The 23,792-nt window shown below is 39.7% G+C and overlaps 4 protein-coding genes and 2 long non-coding RNA genes across 9 annotated transcripts in view; 4 read left to right on the forward strand and 2 right to left on the reverse strand.

The window, feature by feature from the left end:
• Positions 1-662: 662 nt before the first annotated feature.
• LOC137247675 (putative nuclease HARBI1) lies at positions 663-2,516 on the forward strand. Of its 3 annotated transcripts, none has more exons than XM_067778646.1 (4): positions 663-1,250; positions 1,302-1,699; positions 1,763-1,907; positions 1,967-2,516. In XM_067778646.1, exons 2-4 carry the CDS (start codon positions 1,694-1,696, stop codon positions 2,353-2,355), a joined length of 540 nt encoding a protein of 179 aa, XP_067634747.1. In that variant the 5' UTR covers positions 663-1,250; positions 1,302-1,693; the 3' UTR covers positions 2,356-2,516. The 3 variants fall into 3 exon arrangements, with proteins under 3 accessions (XP_067634747.1, XP_067634748.1, XP_067634746.1); XM_067778647.1 differs by having other exon boundaries at positions 1,309-1,699; XM_067778645.1 differs by having other exon boundaries at positions 663-1,699.
• Positions 2,341-3,519, reverse strand: LOC137247676 (uncharacterized). The gene is made up of 3 exons (XR_010951873.1): positions 3,390-3,519; positions 3,149-3,326; positions 2,341-3,087 (listed from the first exon to the last, which is right to left on the reverse strand). It is a non-coding gene; the product is annotated as an uncharacterized lncRNA (long non-coding RNA).
• Positions 3,520-4,594: 1,075 nt separating this feature from the next.
• mRpL33 (mitochondrial ribosomal protein L33) overlaps positions 4,595-23,792 on the forward strand; it is a 28,830-nt gene continuing 9,632 nt past the window's right edge. For both annotated transcript variants that reach the window (XM_067780400.1, XM_067780401.1), the window contains exons 1-4: positions 4,595-4,821; positions 4,901-6,154; positions 6,218-6,371; positions 6,701-8,006. In XM_067780400.1, the coding sequence (XP_067636501.1) occupies positions 4,720-4,821; positions 4,901-6,154; positions 6,218-6,371; positions 6,701-7,209 (2,019 nt within the window). In that variant the 5' untranslated portion in view covers positions 4,595-4,719 and the 3' untranslated portion in view covers positions 7,210-8,006. The remainder of the gene's footprint in view (positions 4,822-4,900; positions 6,155-6,217; positions 6,372-6,700; positions 8,007-23,792) is intronic.
• On the reverse strand, positions 7,636-8,871 carry LOC137249146 (uncharacterized). The gene is made up of 3 exons (XR_010952258.1): positions 8,801-8,871; positions 8,535-8,728; positions 7,636-7,989 (listed from the first exon to the last, which is right to left on the reverse strand). It is a non-coding gene; the product is annotated as an uncharacterized lncRNA (long non-coding RNA).
• LOC137247677 (enoyl-CoA delta isomerase 2-like) lies at positions 12,618-13,684 on the forward strand. The gene has a single exon (XM_067778648.1). The coding sequence runs from the start codon at positions 12,708-12,710 to the stop codon at positions 13,641-13,643; it is 936 nt and encodes a 311-aa protein (XP_067634749.1). The 5' UTR covers positions 12,618-12,707; the 3' UTR covers positions 13,644-13,684.
• Positions 22,115-23,322, forward strand: LOC137247678 (farnesol dehydrogenase-like). The gene is made up of 2 exons (XM_067778649.1): positions 22,115-22,909; positions 22,992-23,322. The coding sequence occupies exons 1-2, from the start codon at positions 22,331-22,333 to the stop codon at positions 23,190-23,192; spliced, it is 780 nt and encodes a 259-aa protein (XP_067634750.1). The 5' UTR covers positions 22,115-22,330; the 3' UTR covers positions 23,193-23,322.

A 23,792-nucleotide genomic window follows, 5' to 3' on the forward strand; every position in this document is an offset into this window, starting at 1 on the left:
AATATTGATACAATGATTGAAGTTATATTAATCCAATGCAACTCTGCTCTTCCTACTGTTCTTCATTCCACTCCATTCGAGTGCCTTCTTTCACTGAATTCGGGTGCCTTCCACTCTATTAGCAACATAACCTCAATTTAAGCTGCCAAACTATATAGTAAACAATGACCGTAGTAATGAAATTAAACCCAATACATCATTGTTTACTATATAGTTTGGCAGCTTAAATTGAGGTTATGTTTCGAATAGAGTGGAAGGCACTCGATTTCAGTGAAAGAGACACTAGAATGGAGTGGAATGAAGAACCGTAGGAAGAGCAGAGTTGCATTGGATTAGTATAACTTCAATCATTGCATCCATATTAAAGATAAATTTAGAACAAATAATTAAATACTTGAGTATAAGCAAACATTTTCTTTCAATTACTGCAATTAATGTGTCCTAGATGCTATAAATTCCAATATTATAACATTTTATGTCTGTTTAAAAATTTAACTTCAATTTCCCTAAGATTTCCGTAATATGGCCATTAGTGATGTTTATGTGTGTGTGTGTAAATTTTGAGCGATCAGCTGTTACTTGTGTTACTTGGTAAAGTTTACAAAGCTTTGGGTTCTCTCATACAAGTTGTATGTGCATTGAAGCCTAGAAGGATGAATGTGTACATACGAAGTTATGCTGGAACTTTCTCCTACAAAGGACCATCAATATCGGAAAAACATCCAAAGCCTTCGGAGAGTGTCTTTATCGCTACAACAACCGGGTGGTATAGCAAAACTATGATCTGTCCATACATTGAACTGTTATGTCGGACGAAGCAACGCGGGAAAGCGTTCAAGCTTGAAGTGCAGCTTTATTTAGTATATGCCATTGTGAATGATAACTAACACCCTTATTATGAATTTTCATACGATAGACGATAAACGCTTGCTAGCGTATCGTAAAAAATCAGCTTTCATATTGCGATTTCCACACGCCCGATAGATGTGCTATTGTGAATGACAGCAGGGTTTTGCTTACAAATTTTTGTGAATTTATACGAAACAGATAGCAAAAATAAAACAAAAATAACCAAATTGAATTGTCTTTACGTAAATTGGCAAAAGTTTTTAAAATATTTAATAAAAAATGTTTTCTGCAACCTCTGTTGCCTTTTACATAAATGAAGAAATTGACGAAACTCGGATAGAGGCCATAGAAAGAAGAAAATTGAGAGATGCTTCCAATCCTCTTGAAATGAACTCTACGCTGTAAGTACTTGACATATTTAAAGTAAAAAAAAGTTTAATAAAAAAAACTAGCTTTCAGAGTAATTTCCGTCTTTCAAAAGAAGCTTTCATGTATGTCTTAACAGAAGTGGAAGGCAGTTTTCGCGCCCGAAAAAATAGGACATCGATCCCAAATATTTTGAAAGTTTGTGCCACATTAAGGTTTCTTGCCATTAGCTCAACCAACAGTTTCAATAGTGTTGACGGAAACACTAAATGCCTTACAAAGAGCACTCTGCAGTAAATGGATCAAATCGAGGTATACAGAGGAAGAAGAAAGGAGAGCTAAAAGAAATTTTTTTAGTACAAGCGGGATTCCAGGCGTAATCGGATGCATTGATGGTACACACGTCAAGATTGTGGCACCGGAGAAAGGTTTGCAACATCTTTATTACTGTCGGAAGGGATACTTCAGTATAAATGCAATGATAGTGAGTATGAAAAAGAAAAATTGTATATAAAAATTTTTAAAACTAATTTTGCATACATTTCAGATGTGCGATGATTTAATGAATATTAAATATGTCAATGCCAAGCACCCAGGGGCCACACATGACTCCATGGTTTTTCAAATGTCAGCGCTAAAGCCACAGTTGGAAGCAATGTATGATCGTGGTGAAGCTAACACTTGGTTGTTAGGTATTTATATATTTCAAAAATAGGTCCAATATGTTACTTTAACCATACGTTTTATTAAGGTGATGCCGGTTACGCCTTGACTCCTTATTTGTTGACGCCTTACAGAAATGCCGACGAAGGTACCCTAGAGAGCATGTATAATAAGCGACATTCAAAGGCTAGAAACATGATTGAAAGAACCATTGGGGTTTTTAAGAGCAGATTTAGATGTTTGCTAAGTGCTAGAGCCCTTCACTACACTCCACCAAAAGCCACTTTAATTATAAATGTTTGTGCGGCTTTACACAATATCTGCAACCATTATAATGTACCCTATGATGATGTGGAAGCTGAAATAAATCAAAATGAAGATTCGGAAGTTCTGGAAGATGGTGTCAACAATGATGGTACTACCTCACGACAAGCAGCGGAACAAATAAGAAGAAGTGTGGTATTTTGCTTACGTTAAAATTCATCTTTTTATTTTAGCTTGAAGAAATAAATCATTTTCATTTAAAAGGTACATGTTTTCATTTATAAGGTATATGTTTTAATTTATAAGGTACAAAATTAGTATCACATTCATTGCGAGAAATGTAAAAAACTTAATACTAGGTAAAAAAAAATAAATTCCAAATTAAATTTAATCCTAATCATCACATAATATTTACTGTTTCTTTCTGTGCTTATCGCACATACATAGTTTTTCCAGTTGCCTCTTATATAAGTATAGCTTTTCTTTTTTGAGGGCCAACTTTTCTTTTTTTATATGGTAACATTTTGTTTTGATATTTTCGATATTGGCTAAACGGTCGGCTATTTCCCTAAAAGTATTTAAATACTCCCTTTGGAACTCAGCTTGCTGAGCTGTTTGTCGTTCCAGTAGTGCAATCTGTTCGTCTTTTCTCACTCTCCGAGGCACCTCGCCATGTAACTTTTCATTTTTATGAGGCACCTCCTCATCATCGAGGATCTCCACGCTGAAAAATTGCTCATTTTCGTTGCCATAATTCTCGTCGACATCTGCACCAAATTCTTCTCCTGGGGGATCGTTATAAATTGGGTAGCTCATTAGCCTGTTTACCGTTTCCTCCAGATTTGAAAGACTGGCGGTGTTGTTTGTTCCCCCTCCTGTGGCAGTACATTCTGCACGATTATGGGCGCTCTTTTTTTTTGTTTTGTATTTTAAGTCATTCCATACCTACATTTTAAACACATAATACTATATTCGGTTGAAAGATCACAACTTCTAATATTCTTACCCGTTGCCATGATTCAGAAGATCTTAATGGTGGTCCTATTGAATTAAGTTCATCTGCTATTCTCTCCCAACGTGACTTGCAAAGATTCTTTGGGCATAAACCTCTTGCGAGGTCCGTATTTTCCTCCATTAAAGAAACAAGTCGCTCTAGCTGACGCTTTGTGCTTACAACTCTCGGCCTGAAAAATCACAATATGATTACACTGCCTTTCAAAACTCGGGTTGCTTACTTTAATACTTACATATTTTTAATTTTTTTTCTTTTTAATTTTGTATTTCCTTTTATTAAAATTTTATTGAAATGACTCGCAACTTATCGTGTAAAAATTGAGCAACGATAGCGAGCGTAGAAAATTGAGCAGCTGATGCGATAGTTAGCGTATGGCAATACCACGATAAACGATAAACGCTAACGATCGGGTTTCACACGCTAGAATTTATTTCATAATACGGCATAACAGATTGCAAGCGTTTATCGTGTATCGTATGAGTTCATAATAGGGGTGTAAGTGTGATATTTTCTGAATAGACGTCAAAATTCCAAAGTGATTGGATCACCTGATTTGTATTTGACTATCGCTGTCTCATTCTGTATCTCTTTCTATCACCCGCTGAAGATAGGCGCCGCCCTGTCAAAACGCTAAAAAGTAGCAATATTGAACAACCTGTCAGGCATTTGACAGATAAGATATCACACTTAGTTATCATTCACAATCATTGTAAACTTTACCAAGTAGCGCAACTAACAGCTGATCGTTCAAAATTAGCACACACACACAAACATCACTAATGGCCATATTACGGAAATCTTTATGGAAATTGAAGTTAAATTTTTAAACAGACATAAAATGTTATAATTTTTGAATATATAGCATCTAGGACACCTTAATTGTAGTAATTGAAAGAAAATTTTTGCTTATACTCAAGTGTTTAATTATTTTTTCTATATTTATTTTTAATATTGATACAATGATTGTAGTTATATTAATCCAATGCAACTCTGCTCTTCCTACTGTTCTTCATTCTACTCCATTCGAGCGCCTTCTTTCACTGAATTCGAGTGCCTTCCACTCTATTCGATACACAACCTCAATTTAAGCTGCCAAACTATATAGTAAACAATGTTCACATTGGTATATACCATTGTGAATGATGACTAAGTGTGATATCTTATCTGTCAACTGCCTGACAGGATGTTCAATATGGCTACTTTTTAGCGTTTTGACAGGGTGTTCAATATGGCGGCGCCTATCTTCAGCGGGTAATAGAAAGCGATGCAGAATGAGACAGCGATAGTCAATTACAAATCAGGTGATCCAATCACTTTGGAATTTTGACGTCTATGCAGAAGATATCACACTTAGTTACCATTCACAATGGCATATACACTCTACCGATATATCATTCCACACACATATCTGTGTGCACCATTATACAATCCAGCTGGAGCAATTTGTCAGTTGTCAAACCAACATCATCAAAACAACGACAATTTCTGCTCAATTTGAGCACGTGCTGGAATATTTGTGAATTTTAAAATTTATTGCGAATTCGGGGTATTAAAAAACTATCATGAGCAAGAAAAGCAAAACCAAGTCCGGCAATCTGGGACGAGCATTGATAAAAAATCGCTTCGGGCATCAATTCCGCCGTAAAGTAGATAACGACACTATGGTAAACAAAAACTGCATTTGGATAAACAATGTTTAAGCTAAAATTTATTTGTTATTTTTATTTATTGGGGTTGATGCAGCTCCATACTACCGAACTCCAAGATGGCTACGATTGGGGACGGTTGAATTTGGCATCTGTTACTGAGGAGTCTTCATTTCATGATTTTTTACGCACTGCTGAGCTGGCGGGCACTGAATTTCAAGCTGAGAAACTTAATATCACATTCATCAATCCAAAAACGGGCGTTGGTGTACTCTCGAAATCACAAATGAAGCAAATGCAACAAAAACATAGGGAAAATAATAATATGCTAACAGTGCCACGCCGTCCTAAATGGACAGCACAAACAACCGCAGAGGAATTGCAAAGAGCTGAAAATGAAAGCTTCTTACAATGGCGTCGCACTTTAGCGCTGCTGCAAGAAGACAACGACATCTTACTTACACCTTATGAAAAGAATTTAGAATTTTGGCGTCAGTTGTGGCGTGTTGTCGAACGGTCAGATGTTGTTGTACAGATAGTGGACGCACGTAATCCACTGCTCTTTCGCAGCATCGACTTAGAGCGTTATGTAAAGGAAGTAAATCCGAATAAAATGAATATGATTTTAGTAAATAAATCAGACATGTTAACAGAGCAGCAACGCAAACACTGGGCAGATTATTTTGATGCTGAAGGCATACGTACTGCGTTCTTTTCAGCGACAATGGCAGCAGAAGATTTAAAGAATATTAATGAGGAGGAGGTCGTGGAGGAAAAATGTGAAACAGTAAAGAATGATGCTTACGATACGGAAAGTGAAGGCGACGAAAAAGCAGATAATGCAGATGCTGAAAATGATAGCGAAACACCTGCGGATAGAGTGCACACAGAATCTGGTAAATCTGATATATCCTTAGAAGATATTAAAGCTGCGGCGTGTGAAATTAGTAAATCACTAGATAATGTAGATAATCTGTTAAATAAAATTGAACAAAAAGTAGATCCCAGTGGAGCTGCAGCTAAGCCACAAATTAAAAATGATTACAAAGTGTTAACGCGGGAGGAATTAATCGGTTTGTTTAAAAATATTTACATTGGCAACACATTTACAGCGGGCGTGACAACAATCGGTTTGGTGGGCTATCCAAATGTGGGCAAAAGTAGCACAATCAATGCACTTATGATAGAAAAGAAAGTATCGGTATCAGCCACACCTGGTAAAACTAAACATTTCCAAACACTTTTTTTGGACAGCGATTTGCTGCTGTGCGATTGTCCAGGTTTGGTGATGCCAAGCTTTGTGTTAACTAAGGCTGATATGATACTTAATGGTATACTACCCATTGATCAGGTATTTAACATTTTACTGTAACATTTAAAATAATCCTAATAAATGTTTTGTTAAATATTTCAGATGCGCGATAAAGTGCCTCCGATAAATTTGCTTTGCTCACGCATACCACGCCATGTGTTAGAGGAAAAATATGGCATAATTATAGCAAAGCCAATGGAGGGTGAAGATGAGAACAGAGCGCCATATTCAGAAGAACTGCTGCTGGCCTATGCATGTAAGTAAAAATGGATTAGCAGAAGTTTTTCATATTTATAGGAAATATTTTCATAAAACGAAACTATAACAACGACTGGGTGAAATGCTGCCGTATCTTAGAAAATGTTTCAGGGAACACTCAGAATTTGTAGTAAATTGCTTAAAACCACATACCTCTTTAGTAGATTAAAACTGCTTCATCCCAGTACAGGCATACCTGCCGTGTCTATATTCTGAACCTCCTAACCCGCAGGGTTATGACGGCCTTCCGCTCAACCATATTTTTAAGATGAAAAAGTCAATTTTCAAAGTTAAAAAAAATACAATTCATATATAGCCTACTTCCAGACGCTCGCGGCTTTATGACTTCCAATGGTCAACCGGATCAATCGCGCGCTGCTCGTTATGTCTGCAAGGATTATGTTAATGGTAAGCTTCTCTATTGCGTTGCTCCACCCACTGTGCAACAAGAAGTTTATCATGTATTTCCACCTCCAACACAAAGAAAAATCATCGAACAAAACCTGCCAATTCAACAACAGCTCGCCATGCGGGTAATTTTCGCCATAAATTTGCATTGCAAAAACTTTAGTAAAATTTGTATTCTGTTATATTATCTCCCTTCTCCAATCTCTAGATCGATTCCAAAACCCGCTTCGAAGGAGATTGATAAACAGTTCTTTGATTCAAACAATAGCAAAGCTTATGTGAAAGGACGCACTAACTTTCCACATATTCGTCTGGTCAGCGATGGTAGCTTGGTGAGTGCGTCACCTACAGAGAAACCTTGGCGTAGCGTGAAGAAAGAACGTCGTGAGAAATTGCGCAAGAAGTTCTCGCATTTGGATAAGCACTGATGCCATAAAACCCATCAAGGATTGTAATTCTGGCGGCACTGCATAGAAATTCGTAAGGCAGTTTCTTTTATTTTTGTTAAAAAAGAAACCCTATTGTAAAGCAGTCGATTCGGCTGCTGCAGAATCCACTTTTAAATGAATTACCATAAACTATGTATTGTGGATATGCTATTAACTGTGTAAATATGAATATTAAATAGTTTTTAAATGATAACTGTGCAAAACCTCGGTTCCGCTTAGTTTTTATTTCCACGAGGGGCGACCCCGCCCCAACTTAAAGACTTATACGCATATTGTCACTTGCGAAGCGAATATATTTGGCGAGTCGAACGTATTGGCGAATTCACATCAAATTTGCATTGTGAGTGGCGAATGAACTTATTCGACTGCAATGTTTCATTGCCATTCAAACAAATTTAATTAGTTCATCCGAATTTGACGTTTCTGTCATCTGTTTTTATTATTTATTTGTGCACAAACAGAAATGTAAAAAACAAGTTTATTAAATAGTAATAAATAAAGTTAAAAATGTTTTATAACGTTGATCTTTTTTCCGTTATTACCCGGATTATTGGTTCCACGCCCGTTATCACCCGGATTATTGGTTCCAAAGAACTGTCCTGTCGGGTTAGCGGCTTCTTGGAGGTTCAGTAGCTCATTCACGGATCTCTCTAGCGCAGATAAACTTCGCTGGGCGTACGGTCCTCCTACAGTGGCTACGGTCTCGCTGCGGTTTGTAGAAACCTTTTTCTTAAGCTTCAACTTATAATCTAACCAAACCTAGGACAAATATATTGGTAAGTATGAACTGACACGCAGCATACAATTCAGTTACTACTAGAGGCCTGCACGGATACGATGGTTCGGGTATATAACTAAGTAACGCTTCTGACAATTATCACGTTGTCAGTTACTTTGGAAACTTGCATCGTGATATCGTACGGTTACTTTTGAAACTATCTGGTTAAGTATCTTATCGGGTATTTTCCGAAAAATAGTAGGCGGTGGCTCGGAGCTAGGATCTAACCAAACCTAGGGCCCATCTCTGCACCCTTCACAATTCCAGTAACATACCCGAGTAGATACGTTAGCAGGTAAAGCTGCTTTACTCGAGTCGATTTCCTGGTAAATTTTCTCAAACAAAGTGCCTACTTGTATATGATGGTTGAATTGAGTTGGGAGTCAAAAAAACCATCAGTAATTCGACTCGTGTAAAACAGCCTTAAGTATCAAAAGTAACTCCAGTCAGTAACCGTACGATGCTACGATGCCAAGACTCTGCGACGTATACTTTTGTATTATTCGTGCAGGTCTATTCTTCTTACCTTGTTCCACTCGCGCCCGTTACGGATTGGAGGACCTATGGAATTAAGATCCGTGGCGAAATGGTCCCACAATTCTGCCCTGCTCCTCCTGGTCTCTCCAAAATTCCCCATGCCTCTGGCGACGTCTGGATTATTTTCCATCAGCTCGACCAGCTTTTGGAATTGCTGCGGCGTTGTTCTTCTCATTCTGAAAACTTCATTTATTCAAACCAATAACTCAATTTAATTTAATGAATTACTTTTATTTATTTATTCAATTTATTTACTTTTTTCAATTGAAAAACATTCAAATAAATGCCAATGCGTCCTTTTCTATTTTCAAGCGCGAACAAAATAAGCATTCGACAAATTTTGACAGATTTGGCGAAGCGAATATGATTTTTTCGCTTGTGGCAATTCGACAAATTCATCTTCGTCACTCATTCGACTTTTTTTGTGAATTCGCTAGCGATTCGCATCTCGCAATTCGAGACCGCGAAATTCGAGATTGCATCGCTTTCCAGGAGGAAATGTTCAGCCGTATCCGCTTATCGATCACAGAACCCGCAGGTACCACGATTATTTGCCCAATTTATGCATGTGGCTGTTGAGTCTGCAATGTCTATTAAGAAACCTGTTAAAATTCTAATTTTATTTTTCTAAAGGCGTATGATTGCTCCTCTAGCGATTAAAACCTACATCCTCCTACAGTAACTTAAATTGTTCAGATTGTGCCAGTGTTCTTATATATCTCTCTACCAGCAATATATGCCACCTTTATTTTTATTATTCTTTTTAGCGAACTGGCAGCTGCCGCTTGGGCCCAATAGGCCGTACTGTAGCTCCCTCTCTCGCTAGAATGTTCGCCCGTTTATTACAATCCACTCACCCCTCTGTGCCCTAAAACCCACGCCTTCAGTACTACATTGTGGGTTCGTAGTTGGTTTAGCTCATATTGTGGCTTCGAGCCCAAAGACACCAGCTCAAATCCCCTCTGAATCGATGATGCTAGGACCCCAAGTCTTCGTCTCGCGACTGCATCGCATTCCTTCAGGATGTGTTCCGCAGTCTCATCTTCGCGATCACAGAACCGACAGAACCTACTAGAAGACATCTCCCCAGCGGGTTAGGGGGTCAGAATATACTCGCGGTAGGTATGCCTGTCGTCGACGGCGACTAAAATACCTGATTCAAGGGGCTGTGTAGCGCAACCCTTCAGGTTTCCAGTGCAATATATAGCTTCTCCAAACCCAATTGTCAACCTCACCTATCCGCGGCGAATCCTGTTTCACCAACAGGCGAGGCTCTGGCGACCCCAAGCTCCTCATGGAACTTGGAGGGAGGGATGGCCTGAAGGTTTAATGTGGCCACATAAATCGTTCCCGAGATGGTCGGACTAGCATCTTCATGGTGCTGTGTTACCGGAGCGTACCGGACCTGTATCCGGCAAAGGACCATCCCATCGATAACACTCCCCAAAGCCTTCGGAGAGCAACCTTATCGCTACAACAACAACTAGACGATATACCCAATTTATGCATATGGCTCTTTAGCCTGCAGTGGCCTGTGAGTATAACTGTTAAAATCCTAAGGCTACTTTTTGGGAGTTGTACCCTCCTATTAGTGCCTTTGCCTGCCGAAGTCCTGGACTTTCGCGCCAGTGTTGTTCTCTGAGGCACACCTCTTTTTGTCTAAACTCTTCCCTTATTGTATGTGACCCTATTGGCACGATGGGCTCGGGTCCTATTGGCTTTCCGGCCGCTACCAACCTGGCAAGCTCGTCCGCTCGCTCGTTACAATCTACTCTGTGTCCAGTTACCCATGCTGCACACCGGCTTATGGCGACAACTGGAAGGGATATTTTGGTTCGGGGCGAAAGATCCCCGCTCCTATGCCCTCCTGTGTCTTCGAGCCATCGATGTACCATATTATATTGTGTTCCTGGTGAAGAGCTTCAATCCTGGAAGTGTTCCACGTACACTTGTTCGCAGCTCTATTTTGAAGCACTCCTGAAACTTAATTATCTTACTCGTGTCATCTCTGGGAAGTTGGATGAGTGGAATCTGCTCCCTCAGCTTCTCCATGTTTCGTGACTGTATCACTTTGCCTCTTCCACATCCCTCTTTAGCTATGTTTACTAATGTACTCATGGCTGCCTGCTCAATTATTATATGTAGAGGCGTTAGCTCCAGTAACACCTCCCGTGCCGCCGTCGGGTATGTTCGCATTGCTCACATAATCCAGACACATGCCAAGCGTTCAAGCTTCGTGACTGATTTTTGTACGGTCACCATGGTCGTCCTTGATGCGCACGCAACTGCTCCATACACTATGATAGGGAAACCTATCATAGTGTACATCCATCTTAGGATCTTTGGGCTACATCCCCAGGATCTTCCTGCAATACGTATGCACACAATTATTGCTCTTGTGGCTTTTGATATGGTGTTGTCGACGTGCTTCCTCCATAAGAGCTTGGAGTCGAACGTGACTCCCAAGTATTTCACATCAGTCTTGTACTCCACCTGTACTCCATCCATTGTGCTTTGCCTAATCCCTTCCAGTTTTCTTCTCCTGGTGAAGGGCATAATGGCTGTGTGTTGGGGTTGATGCTTAGCCCCACCTCAGTACACCATTCTTTCGTTAAACTCAATGCCCTTTGCATTATGTCGCAAAGAGTACTCTCAAATTTGACCCTTACAATGATAACAATATCATCCGCGTACTACTGACATCGGATTCCGTTTTCTGGGAGCCTCTGTAGAAGTTCATCTACTACCAGGTTCCACAGCAGGGGTGACAGGACGCCCGTAGGCCGCTGCGAAGACGATGTTCGTTGACTCTCCTTGAATTACCATCGTCGCCTGAACTGCTACGAGGTCTTGAGTCATAAACTCTGTAATGCAAAAATAGTTAATGGAGTTGTTAAGCACTACACACGTTCTTGGTCTTTCCTGAGAAAGATCCCAAATTACCTTATTATTTCTCCTTTTAAGGTCTCTTACCTGGCCCTTATACACCCAAGGTTCTTGGATGAGTGCTATGCCCAGATCTTCCGAGGCGAACCTGCGTGCTATTACTGCCGAAGCAGCTTTAGCGTGGTGCAGGTTGATCTGAGCAACCTTTGTGTATGGGCCGGTCAGTACTGACGCCTTAACAGCTCGTCCTTACCGGACCGCCGCAGGGTTTCTTCTCCTCTATCCTCCAACCCTAGGTCTTCTAAGTTTAGACCTTCCAGTAGCTCCTCTGTTGAGGGAGATTGCGTAGGCTCCCGACCGGTGATTAACCCGGGTGTTGAACCTGTGGCTGACGAGACACTGGCTGGTCACTGGTTGGATGTTGCATTCCACTTTATATCTTACAATATCAGCAGTACTCTTGGAATTGGGAAAGGTATTTTATCTTACCGCCTAGTCACCACATCCAGTTAGTCAGGGCTACCGTGTATATTGTCGGCGTATACACAAAACCATATTTTTGGCAAAGGTAACGAGGATTCTGGGACGCCAACAATCAGCGGCTTCACGGTATGTGGAGATTAATCAGGCCATCAAACGTTTTTACGATAGATAGGTATATCATAAAGGGATGTTATCTGAAGTCCTTGAAAGATGGTTACTTACAAGTTATATCAGGTTACGGGGGAAAGGCTCTACTTCAGTCAGTTGTCGCCAATGGTCCGCAGTCTTAATGGAGTAAATAGCACAAAAAATCTGCTTTCTTGCAGCGAGTTGAGAATCTATCATTCGTTACAAATGTTTTTGATATAGTGGTTCTATTTGCTGGACCACAGCTGTATAAATGAGCGGACTAGTTGAAATACCGGTTGAAATAAAGGAAATAGGTATGTAAGGCATATAAACAAACTTTTTTTATTTAAAAATATACATAACTAGATATATAATGTATAATGGAAACACGCATATAGCATTTATGAACTTAGAATGTACATATGTATGTATATATATATATATATACATACGTATTTTCATAAATATAAATTAAGTCATTGTGTGCTCAAACGATGCTGATAAGCGAACAAAGATAAGTATTGCCGCAACAGACTTGTGGACTTGTTTAAAACATTCATATTCCGCTGCCTGCCCACTGAAATGGATTTTGTCTCGTCATGCATCGCGCCTATGGAGCTCTCTCAAAATCTCACAACCATTCAGTATCTATTAAAGTCTCGATATGAGTGCAACAAATAGCGGAATGGAACCGAAACAAGTTACAGCTAGCGGCGACAGTATCCGCGCTCGCCCCACCACCTCCACATCCAACCGAACCGCATTGGCGCCCACAAAACAACCGCCCACCAATGGCAGCTACAGTGAACTTTTAGTTGAACAAAGCGATCGAATTTGCATTATCACATTCAATCGCGTCGCAGCTTGTAATGCGCTCACGCGACGCGGATGCTATGAATTGATACGCGCGCTAAACGATGCCAAATTCAACGAAGCAATTACAACAATTGTCATAACCGGCGCAGCAGGTTATTTTACAGCTGGCACCGATTTTACACAAACGCGTAACTTAAGCGACAAAGAAATGAGAGCCTACTTTACTGCATCAAACACTGTATTGCGCTATCTAACGAAAGCATTCATCTATTGTCCGAAAGTGTTGGTGGCAGTTGTTGATGGCGCTTGTATCGGCATTGGTTTAGTGATAGCGGCGCTTTGTGATGTCATCTATTGTACGGAGCGCGCATATTTTCAAGCACCTTTTACAAAACTAGGTATATGTACAGAAGGTGCATTAAGCTATTTATTGCCACAGTTGATTGGGCGTGTTAAGGCTTCTGAACTATTGACTTTTGGCACGCGCTTAAGCGCTCAGGACGCGTTGCAATCTAATTTGGTGGCGCGCATAGTGTCAAACACGTTGGTGAAAGATGAGTTGTGGCCTCAGTTGGAGGAATACTCGCGCTTGCCCGCAGAGTCTTTGCGCGCTAACAAACGTCTCTTGACCAAAACAGAGCGCATAAACGTGGACCGCGCTTTGAATGCTGAATGTTTTGAATTGGAGCGGCTGCGCATGAGCGCAGCACATAAACGCGCGTTGGAGGAATTGCAGGAACACATTGGAGGTTATAAAAATCGTGCAAATAAAAGCAAGTTGTAAAAAAAAATGTTTTTAAAGTAAATATTGATTTTATGCCTAAACTAAGTTTAATTTATACGCTTCTCAAAGTGCTGAGACCTGTTGGTTTTGTTCAAAGACCTTGATAGGAAGTCTTGCGTGGGGGGATTTTGTATCGAGACCCCAAATGGTAAAGAGCGAAGCTCCTATAGCATTGCAAGGATTAGGGGAAAAATAACTTTTTTCCCCTGGTATTTCTAATTAACTGAAGGGTTCAGCTGGATTTGGCTAACACGAAGAAGGTAGGTATGTCATTTTATCCATCATCCTCGGTGCCCTTTTCAATTGCTTGAGCAGCATATTCCTTCTTTGATTATCATGCTATTAAGAAAGCGAGTTCTGCAAATTGTTATATCAGTAATGCTTTCAGGCAAGCAGGAGGGTACGATATGCTAGCTTTTATCGATGGATAGTGTAGCATTGTGAATGGCTCGCACAGAAACTATGGTTCGTTCCATAAAGACGTTGCAGAGCCACAAAGAAAATTGTCATAATGTTCGCGAATATTCTGCGATAAACACCGTTGGGTGTTTATTTAGGGTAGGGTTGCATTCGCACAGACCTCTGGCTCCTCCCTCTACCAAAGAGGATAAATAAATATATGTATCCTCTTTGCCTCTACATTTACGTACCTATAGTAAAGTTGATTAAATTCCAAAAATAAATCATTAACACTTACATGACAGTTTTAACATAATTTCTAAGGTAATGCCTAACAAGCGTACTAAATCAGATCTGCGACTAGTTACTGATTGCCTCCTAATAGTCTAGTAAGTTTAAAGATACGGGGTGTGAAACTGGCTGATGAAAGTCGTTGAACCATCTTTCACCTTTGCTGAGCTGTAAAAAAACTTTAAGACGAATTTTGCCTTGAAAGAAAACTAGATGTTGAGCAAGAACGGAATAAGCCCACAAGCATATGTCTCCAACATGGTCTTCCCCATTGAGCTGGTATTGTCTCAGCAAAGTACTAGGAGTCCTGAGGGCCTACTTTTAAAGTTGAATTAAGTTACTGAATCACTGTTACATTACTTATGTTATCATCAGCTGTCAGTTTTGCTTATGATACTCTCACATGGGTTCCTGGATAAAAAAACATTGATTTCAACAACAAAGCGATGAACTGGAAAAATCTGGTACTGAAAGTTTACTAAGACAGCGACCGAGCATCGTCGACACAACAATATACGCGATGAGATGTATATAGGTGCACAGTTACGCGTAGCTGAGCTATGGGTGGTCAACACGAGGAAGGAAACTGGATTCCTTTCCAAAATAGACAGAAACTTTGGACATATTTGTACAACAAGACCAGAAGATAATCGCGACAATTGCTTCACAGAAAACCCCTTAGAGAGGACATTATCAAAATGGAAGACATCAAATGGATTTAGATGTGATTGTTTAAAGATGGCGACCGTTGCTCTAATTGGGCCCGAGTACTTTTATAACTCCCCAGATGACAAAAAACTACGGTAAACCAGTCAAAATAGTTCTCTCCTCCGGCTCTGTAATAAGGAATAAGGTAACATCCCCGATATGTTTGTGCTATCATAGCGACACATACTTCTACTATGGAGACGTTCAAGTTCCTGTAGTTATAGGTGACTAATACCCAGTTTTTCAGTTTCAGTTAAAGTGGGATTTAAAATTTCGGTTTACATGAAATTGCCAAAGAGATGTCTAGGGATTTAGGAAAAGAATTCTAGGTGGATAAGACTTGTGTGCTTTGGCAAGCAAATCAAGGCATTAAAGAAGTACTGTTAGAAATGATAGCATCATTTGCCGACTAACACCCGATAATACTACTGTCCATCCAACTTTTGTGGAAATAACACATCCTAACAAGTAAGGGAGGCTAAGTTCGGGTGTAACCGAACATAACATACTCAGCCAAAGAGGATAAATATAATAAGAGACGTCACTCGTTACTTGGCGTAATGTTATTCGTTAGGGTACTCGCAGGTTTTTTTGAGCAAGATGTGCATAAATGTTTTCTATACATTTCGCGGGGTATTTGTGTTTATTTTTCCAACTCTATTTAATTAATTAATTAATTCTCTTTCCAGAAATAACATTTGCATAAGGTGCCTACACGGCATGGATAAATGCAAGACAATTAAAAATGTCCCTCAGAAAATATTAGACATCAATTTTTTTGATTTCCAACGAGTTAGACGCCACTCGTAGCAGACTGGTGGCTCTTATTTATTTATCCTCTTTGACTCAGCTGAGAGCTTTGGAGACGAAATAAGGGAAAATCACAATGTAGGAAAATGAACCTTGGCTAACCCTGGAATGTGTTTGCATGACATGGGTATCAAATGGAAGGCATTAAAGAGTATTTTAAAAGGGAGTGGGCCATAGTTATATAGGTGGACGCCATTTCGGGATATCGCCATAAAGGTGGACCAGGGGTGACTTAGAATGTGTTTGTACGATATGGGTATCAAATGAAAGGTGGTAATGAGTATTTTAAAAGGGAGTGATCCTTAGTTCTATAGGTGGGCGCCTTTTCGAGATATCGCCATAGAAGTGGACAAGGGGAGACTTAGAATGTGTTTGTACGATATGGGTATCAAATGAAAGGTGGTAATGAGTATTTTAAAAGGGAGTGGGCCTTAGTTCTATAGGTGGACGCCTTTTCGAGATATCGCCATTAAGGTGGACCAGGGGTGACTTAGAATGTGTTTGTACGATATGGGTATCAAATGAAAGGTGGTAATGAGTATTTTAAAAGGGAGTGGGCCTTAGTTCTATAGGTGGACGCCTTTTCGAGATATCGCCATTAAGGTGGAATGCGTTTGTACGATATGGGTGTCAAATTGAAGGTATTATTGAGGATTTTAAAGGGGAGTGCCCGTAGTTTTATATGTGACGGCGTTTTCGAGATATCGACGAAAATGTGGACCTGGGTGACCCAGAACATCATCCGTCCGGTACCGCTAATTTATTTATATATGTAATACCACGAACAGTATTGCTGCCAAGATTCCAAGGGCTTTTGATTTCGCCCTGCAGAACTTTTTCATTTTCTTATACTTAATATGGAAGGTGTGACACCCATTTTACAAAGTTTTTTCAAAAGTTATATTTTGCGTCAATAAACCGATCCAATTACCATGTTTTATCCCTTTTTTCGTATTTGGTATAGAATTATGGCATTTTGTTTTATTTTTCGTAATTTTTGTTATCGAAAAAGTGGGCGTGGTCATAGTCGGATTTCGGCCATTTTTTATACCAAGATAAAGTGAGTTCAGATAAGTACGTGAACTAAGTTTAGTAATATTATATCGATTTTTGCTCAAGTTATCGTGTTAACGGCCGAGCGGAAGGACAGACGGTCGACCGTGTATAAAAACTGGGCGTGGCTTCAACCGATTTCGCCCATTTTCACAGGAAACCGTTACTGTTATAGAATCTATGCCCCTACCAAATTTCACAAGGATTGGTAAATTTTTGTTCGACTTATGGCATTAAAAGTATTCTAGACAAATTAAATGAAAAAGGGCGGATCCACGCCCATTTTGAAATTTTCTTTTATTTTTGTATTTTGTTGCACCATATCATTACTGAAGTTGAATGTTGACATCATCTACTATATATTTGTGAAAGTGTGTCTGTATGTATGTTTGGACTTGCAGCCTAAACCGCAGAATGGAATCGAAGGAAATTTTGCCATGATATACCCTGAGTGAGTCAATCTATGGTAGGCTATAAAAAAAAGTTTTCGACAAAGGGGCGTGGCACCTCCCATACAACTGGAATTTTTCGTAGTCAATATATCTAAAAGTATTAAGGCTAGACGACTGAAATTAGGTGAGTGGTTATATGAGACCAATCCCTACCCCTCCAGAAAAACTGGGTAGAACGAAAAAGGGGCCGTGGCACCTCCCATACAACTGGAATTTTTCGTTGTCAATATATCTGAAAGTATTAAAGCTAGACGACTGAAATTAGGTGAGGATGTATATAAGACTAATCCCTACCCCCTCGGGAAATTGGGGATAGCGAAAAAGCGGCGTGGCATCTCCCATACGAATGGGGGTTGGGATTAGTCTAATATATTGGTCTATATAGTACTGCTTTTATTTATACCCGAACGACGTCGGGTACTCTGCTAGTTTACTTATATAATGCAAGGATATTAAATTTTTTGTTAAAATTTGACTTAAAAATTTTTTTTTTTTAAGTGTTCATCCGATTCTGCTAATTTTTATTTAGCACATATATAGTAATAGTAGTAACGTTCCTGCCAAATTTCATCTTGATATCTTCAATGACTGCCAAATTACAGCTGGCAAAACTTTTAAATTACCTTCTTTTAAAAGTGGGCGGTGCCACGCCCATTGTCCAAAATTTTACAAATTTTCTATTTCGCGTCATAATTTCAACCCATCTACCAAGTTTAATCGCTTTATCCGTATTTAGTAATGAATTATCGCATTTTTCGGTTTTTCGAAATTTTCGACATCGAAAAAGTGGGCGTGGTTATAGTCCGATATCGTTAATTTTAAATAGCGGTCTAAGATGAGTGCCCAGGAACCTACATACCAAATTTCATCATAAAAAAAAAATAAATAAATATAAGGCGCGATAACCTCAGAAGAGATCTAAGGCCGTGCCTCTCTTCCGATTTGCGTCGTGATCCTCTTGATTTTCCCTACAAATTGGCCGGACGGGACCTACATGTTTTATGCCGACTCCGAACGGCATCTGCAAGGCAGATGAGTTTTCACTGAGATCTTTTCATGGCAGAAATACACTCGGAGCGCTTGCCAAACACTGCCGAGGGGCGACCCCACTTAGAAAAATTTTGTTCTAATTGAAAACCCTTATTTCTAAAATTTAGATGTTGCTTTGCCCGGGGTGCGAACCCAGGGCATACGGTGTGGTAGGCGGAGCACGCTACCATCACACCACGGTGGCCGCCATCAAGATACCTCAAAATTTACTCAAGTTATCGTGTTAACGGACAGACGGCCGGACGCACGGACATGGCTCAATAAATTTTTTTTTTTCGATATTGATGATTTTGATATATGGAAGTCTATATCTATCTTGATTCCTTTATACCTGTACAACCAACCGTTATCCAAACAAATTTAATATACTCTGTGTGCAAAGCACGCTGAGTATAAAAATATTACAATAATCTTTTAGTTTCATTGATTTGCTGATTCCAAGTTCAATACAGTATATTACAGCTATTAACCTTTTCGGCCCTTTGAAGCTATCCGTAAATATATGAACCGTATTTAACGTTTCTATACCTTTTCTCCTACCCTCTACTCCTAAAGTACTGTCAATATCAGGGATTACACTGTACTCTGTTGGTCACACTGCCTACATTGAAGCTTCTCGGAGCATCCAGTCTAGTAGCAATTGATAAGGCTAGCTTATAACGTGAATATCGATGCGAGTTTGATTGCACCCTTTAAGCCAATATACAATTTTTACTAAGACGATGTATGACCTCTTGTTAATGGTCGTCTATCATACTAGGAGTCCATAAAATAGAATTGACTGCACCATTGCGGTGAAAGTTTGATATCACAAGGTTCGCGACAGATTGAAAGAGTACTAAAGCATCTATTTTCAGTATACAAAGCCGCTAAAGCTTTTTAAATAGCGTTTAGATCCGATCTACTAGAGTTTATGCGTATAAGCACATTTTAATAATCAAAAAAAAAAATGCATTGGAAAGTGATAGTGTTGATTTCAGATGAAGGTGAGTAAGTTGCCTTAAACGCAGGAATGTCTTACGTGTTTGTGATGCGTGTAAACACGTAATAAGATATAATAAATAATTCTACTTACTTATACAAAAAAATTTTAGTTATGTTTAAGCGAATTTATAAAAACAATAAATTTTCCGGTGCAAACTACCCTTTGTGGAGGAAATGGAAGTCCACTTATAAAAATATTTTTCGCAAATCGATTGGGGATTAGAACATTAATAAAATAAATGTAAGCGGCGATAATTTCCGAAGAGATCTTAGGCCGAGCTTCTCTTCCAATTTGTGTCGTGCACCTTTTAATTTTTCCTACGAATTGGCGGGTCAGAACATAGGGTATATATTAAAATTTAACCTCGAACACCGGTCACCTTAGCTCCCGTTTTCTTAGGTCACCTCAGTTACTGCGATTTAAATTCATAGGCCTTTAACTTTTTTTTTTTTGTATATGAAATTAACACAACCAACTTTTAGATGTGGTAATGAGAATACCATCTAATGGGGTTAGGTAAAACTACATCATACTGTTGTCGCTTAATACAGATATCTTGATACCTTGTAATCAATAGTTTTATAGCGAAATCTTAAAGGATCTGGTATTCGCATCAGTATGGAGGAGGAATCATAACGTTTCCATCTTAAGTAAAAATCCAACCATGTGCGGCCTGCAGTCGGTAGCAGCGCAGACACAGGCGGGTAGCTCAATAGTAAATTTTCGTGACATAAGAGAAAAAGAATACCACAAACTTTCCTTTCGTTGCATGCCTATTTAAGAAAGCGCTTTGTGGTTCGGACAAAGTTCTATCACGGTAAAGATTATTTATTGAAAACGGCAAACAAATTCGTACTGAGATCACATACGCTGTATTCTATATTTCATTTAACGGCATTCAGTTTTTAAGCAAATTGATTGGTGCGGCTTGCCTTCTTTTCGTGCTCAATATGATGGTTGCCGTGGTGTGATGGTTGCGTGCTCCGCCTGCCACACCGAGGATCCTGGGTTCACAACCCGGGCAAAGCAACATCAAAATTTTGGAAAAAAGTTTTTTCAATTAAAGAAAGATTAAAAAGAGCACGACGCAACTTGGAAGAGAAGCTCGGCCTTAAATCTCTTCGGAGGTTATAGCTCCTTTATTTTTTTATTTATTAATATTGTTACGAATATTAGCAAAACTGAGGAGTGCTGCCATCTCCAGGCCGATGCTAAGCAGTGACGTGAATTCACATCAATAATTCAATCATTATGTATCTACATAAACGAATCAATAATTGCGTCTACACATATGTACACATTCCGACGAGCAACATTTACATACAAGGCAGTGAGAGATGAGATGTCACACACCGATGAATTTACTTATACGCTTATGTGTGTGCGGGAGACTGTAAACTACAAACACATGCATATATCTTATCTGAGTTGTCACAAGAGAGAGCAATAATTTGTGCACGTAGTTGTGGCTGGCGATTTTGTAGCCGAAACAACTAGTAAGTTCTGGAAATCGAAGAGCCTAGAAGTATGTAGCGTAAACTATAAAAGCGGGGCAAGCGAGTAAGAAGGAATTCAGTTTGATTTGAGTTGTCAAGCAGTTTGATTAGTAGAGTTTCATTGAGCTATCAATCAGTGTGGTTATTAAGCAAGCTATTCGTTGCACAGTTTGTTATTGTGAAGTACTTTAATAAAGGCCATTTTGCATTATTACAAATTGGAGTTATTTATTCAACAGTTTAGTGATTCGAACTTAGCAGAGGATTGCAAATAAGAGGATTTGCAGCAAATTCGTTACAATATAAACCAGAACCCATGTTATAAAATAACTCCGTCCTCTTGTCCAATACTTCACAAACCACACTATCTACATCTGCTGTCACTGATAAGGCATAGCTTAAAAGCATGTGAGCAGAATACCCATCGTGAGCCTACAGTCAGCTATTTTCAATGATAAGCGTAACTTTGCTAGTCCAAGGTAGTAAGACCTGCACATGATCTTCGACACTTTGCAGCACTGCGCTTTTTCCACGCCGTTTCTGATTGGTTGATCATATGCAGCTCTCGCCTTCTTTTAATCTCACCCAATCTGATTGGTACTTACACAGTACAAGCTTCGAGGGATGTTTAGCTATTTCATATATCTCAAATATTTCGGAAAGTTTGGACACCGTTTCTGACACAGCAACGGGAACTTAGTAAACTTCACGAGCTGCTGCTTGCGTTGGAGTAAATTCGATAGTTTTGGGTTCCTTGATCCAAATGCAACTTGGGACGCTCATCTTGTGCGCTTTTGCGAGTTTTTCACGTCGGAACTTTTACATTTTAAATAAATGTTCGTCCGCTCTCAGTAGGCGCAGTGAGGTGTTTTACAGATTGCGTTTTCTAATTGAAACTTTCCGCAAGCACTCATAACCTCCTCTTTTTTTCGCATTCAATACTTTTAATTTCAATCTGCCTTGTCGCTCTACGCTTCCGGTCAAGTTCAAGAACCGAAAATCAAAACCTGCTCCAGTTTAGCGCGTAAATTATAGCTTGTAAGCGCTAAGTGCGATAATAGCGCATGAATAATTTCACAAGTGAATGCATTTAACGTGCTTTCGTTTATTCGATTTTCTTAATTTTCGTGTATTTGTTGTTGCAGCAGCTTAGCCCACCTTTGCAAAACAGCTAATAGCAAGCTGTGGGCACAATCACACTGTGCGCGCGCTGCTTCGAACTAAGCGTTATAAGAAGAAAAAAAAAACGTTAAAACAAAAACAACAAATAACCCAAAAATTGATTTAAAGTGCGCTAACAGCGCGATTACAATTTAGTATTACAGCAATAAGCGCGCATTAAACAACTCTAACGGGATAACGTAATAAACGGAATACTTTCACTGCGCGCGCACATAATACCTGAACTCGCCTCGCATTACGCCCCTTCATCGCGCGCTTACAATGGACCGTTGGGTGGACAAGGTCGCAGTTGTTACAGGCGCTAGCTCAGGCATTGGTTGGGCCATTACGCAGGACTTATTAAAATGCGGCATGGTTGTGGTTGGCTTAGCGCGCCGTCTACAGCAAATGGAAGATCTCAAAGAGGAGTTAGACTCCTCAATACGCGAACGCTTTTATCCCCGTTCATGCGACATGACGTTATTACCTTCGGTGAAGAGTAACTTCCACTGGGTCGAACAACGTTTTCATCGCTTGCATGTGCTCATCAACAATGCCGGCATGATGGAGATGACTAAGGTGTTGGACGAAGGTAATGAGGCTGCACTCCAGCGCGTAATCGATGTGAATTTGATAGGCACAGTGAACTGTACAAAGCAAGCGTATCGTGTGATGGAAGCCACAATGGCGCAGGGTGAAGCTTGTCATATAGTAACTGTGAACAGTTTGTTGGGTCACATGGTGCCGCCGCATATACCAGAATGTGGCTTAAATTTATATCCAGTGGCGAAACATGCATTGCATACGTTGCACGAGGTTCTACGGCGCGAGCTCTTTCCACACAAGCTGATGCGCTTGTCGGTGAGTTATACAGTCCAAGTGTGCACAAATATTTTTTTTTTTCTATTTTATTTTATACTCTAAAGAAAACTCTCTTTCACAGTCCATTAGCCCCGGGTTGACGCGCACTGACTTTGGTGGCACGCCCACTGATGATGAGAAGAGAACTTGTGAAGAGCTGATAGAACCGGACGAAATTCTACTGCCTGAGGATGTTGCGCGTGGCGTCAATTTTATACTCTCTTCACCGCCGCATGTGACTATAGTTGATTTAGTGATAGTGCCCACGCGTGAAAAGTATTGAGCGGCGCATTCGGGCGATAATCGTTTAACCTACTTTTTGAAAATAGTGCATAACCCTAAAATATCCTAATAAACTATTTTATGTACATATATACTTAGAAAAAAAAAATATTTAGCAGATTTTAACAGTAGTCGACCCTCCTCGGGTTTCCCATGAAAGCGCCAAGTTTCTATCATTCAAGACGTATGTCTTGTATTATTACTTCGAAGGACATCAGCTTTGGAGTACATGTAACAGTATTTCGAAGTCTGGAAACCTTACTGTGTGTGGGTTTTGACAGAGTCTTGAACCTTGAGGAGACTTTATTCAGCGACTTCGGGAGCTATAGTCTCTGGTTTCTCTTTGGAAGTAATAAGACGTCTTAAATAAAAACGTTCCTCGGACAGGGCCAGGTATAATTCATTGATGGTGATTTCAAAGAAGAAAAATAACAAGTGTTATGTGTAGGATGCGTTTCTTATACATCCTGGTGTTAAAGTCAACAAAAATGATGATCATCCTTGTTTCTCTTAGGGACTTTTGAGTTTCAGAATTTCGTAACATTTATACACTTGCAAACTCTGTCCGCATTGTTGGTCTACAGCGATAAGGACACTCCCC

This window comes from Eurosta solidaginis, chromosome 4 (genome assembly GCF_040869045.1).
Source record: "Eurosta solidaginis isolate ZX-2024a chromosome 4, ASM4086904v1, whole genome shotgun sequence".
Lineage (NCBI taxonomy): Eukaryota > Metazoa > Arthropoda > Insecta > Diptera > Tephritidae > Eurosta > Eurosta solidaginis.

What these genes read in the sequence shown, in the direction of transcription:
- LOC137247675 (XM_067778645.1), top strand. An exon ending in AGCTAACACTTGGTTGTTAG is followed by an intron (nt 1,908 to 1,966) that starts GTATTTATATAT and finishes CGTTTTATTAAG; the next exon opens with GTGATGCCGGTTACGCCTTG.
- LOC137247677 (XM_067778648.1), top strand. Translation starts at nt 12,708, where the DNA reads ATGAGTGCAACAAATAGCGGAATGGAACCGAAACAAGTTACAGCTAGC.
- LOC137247678 (XM_067778649.1), top strand. Translation starts at nt 22,331, where the DNA reads ATGGACCGTTGGGTGGACAAGGTCGCAGTTGTTACAGGCGCTAGCTCA. An exon ending in ACAAGCTGATGCGCTTGTCG is followed by an intron (nt 22,910 to 22,991) that starts GTGAGTTATACA and finishes TCTCTTTCACAG; the next exon opens with TCCATTAGCCCCGGGTTGAC.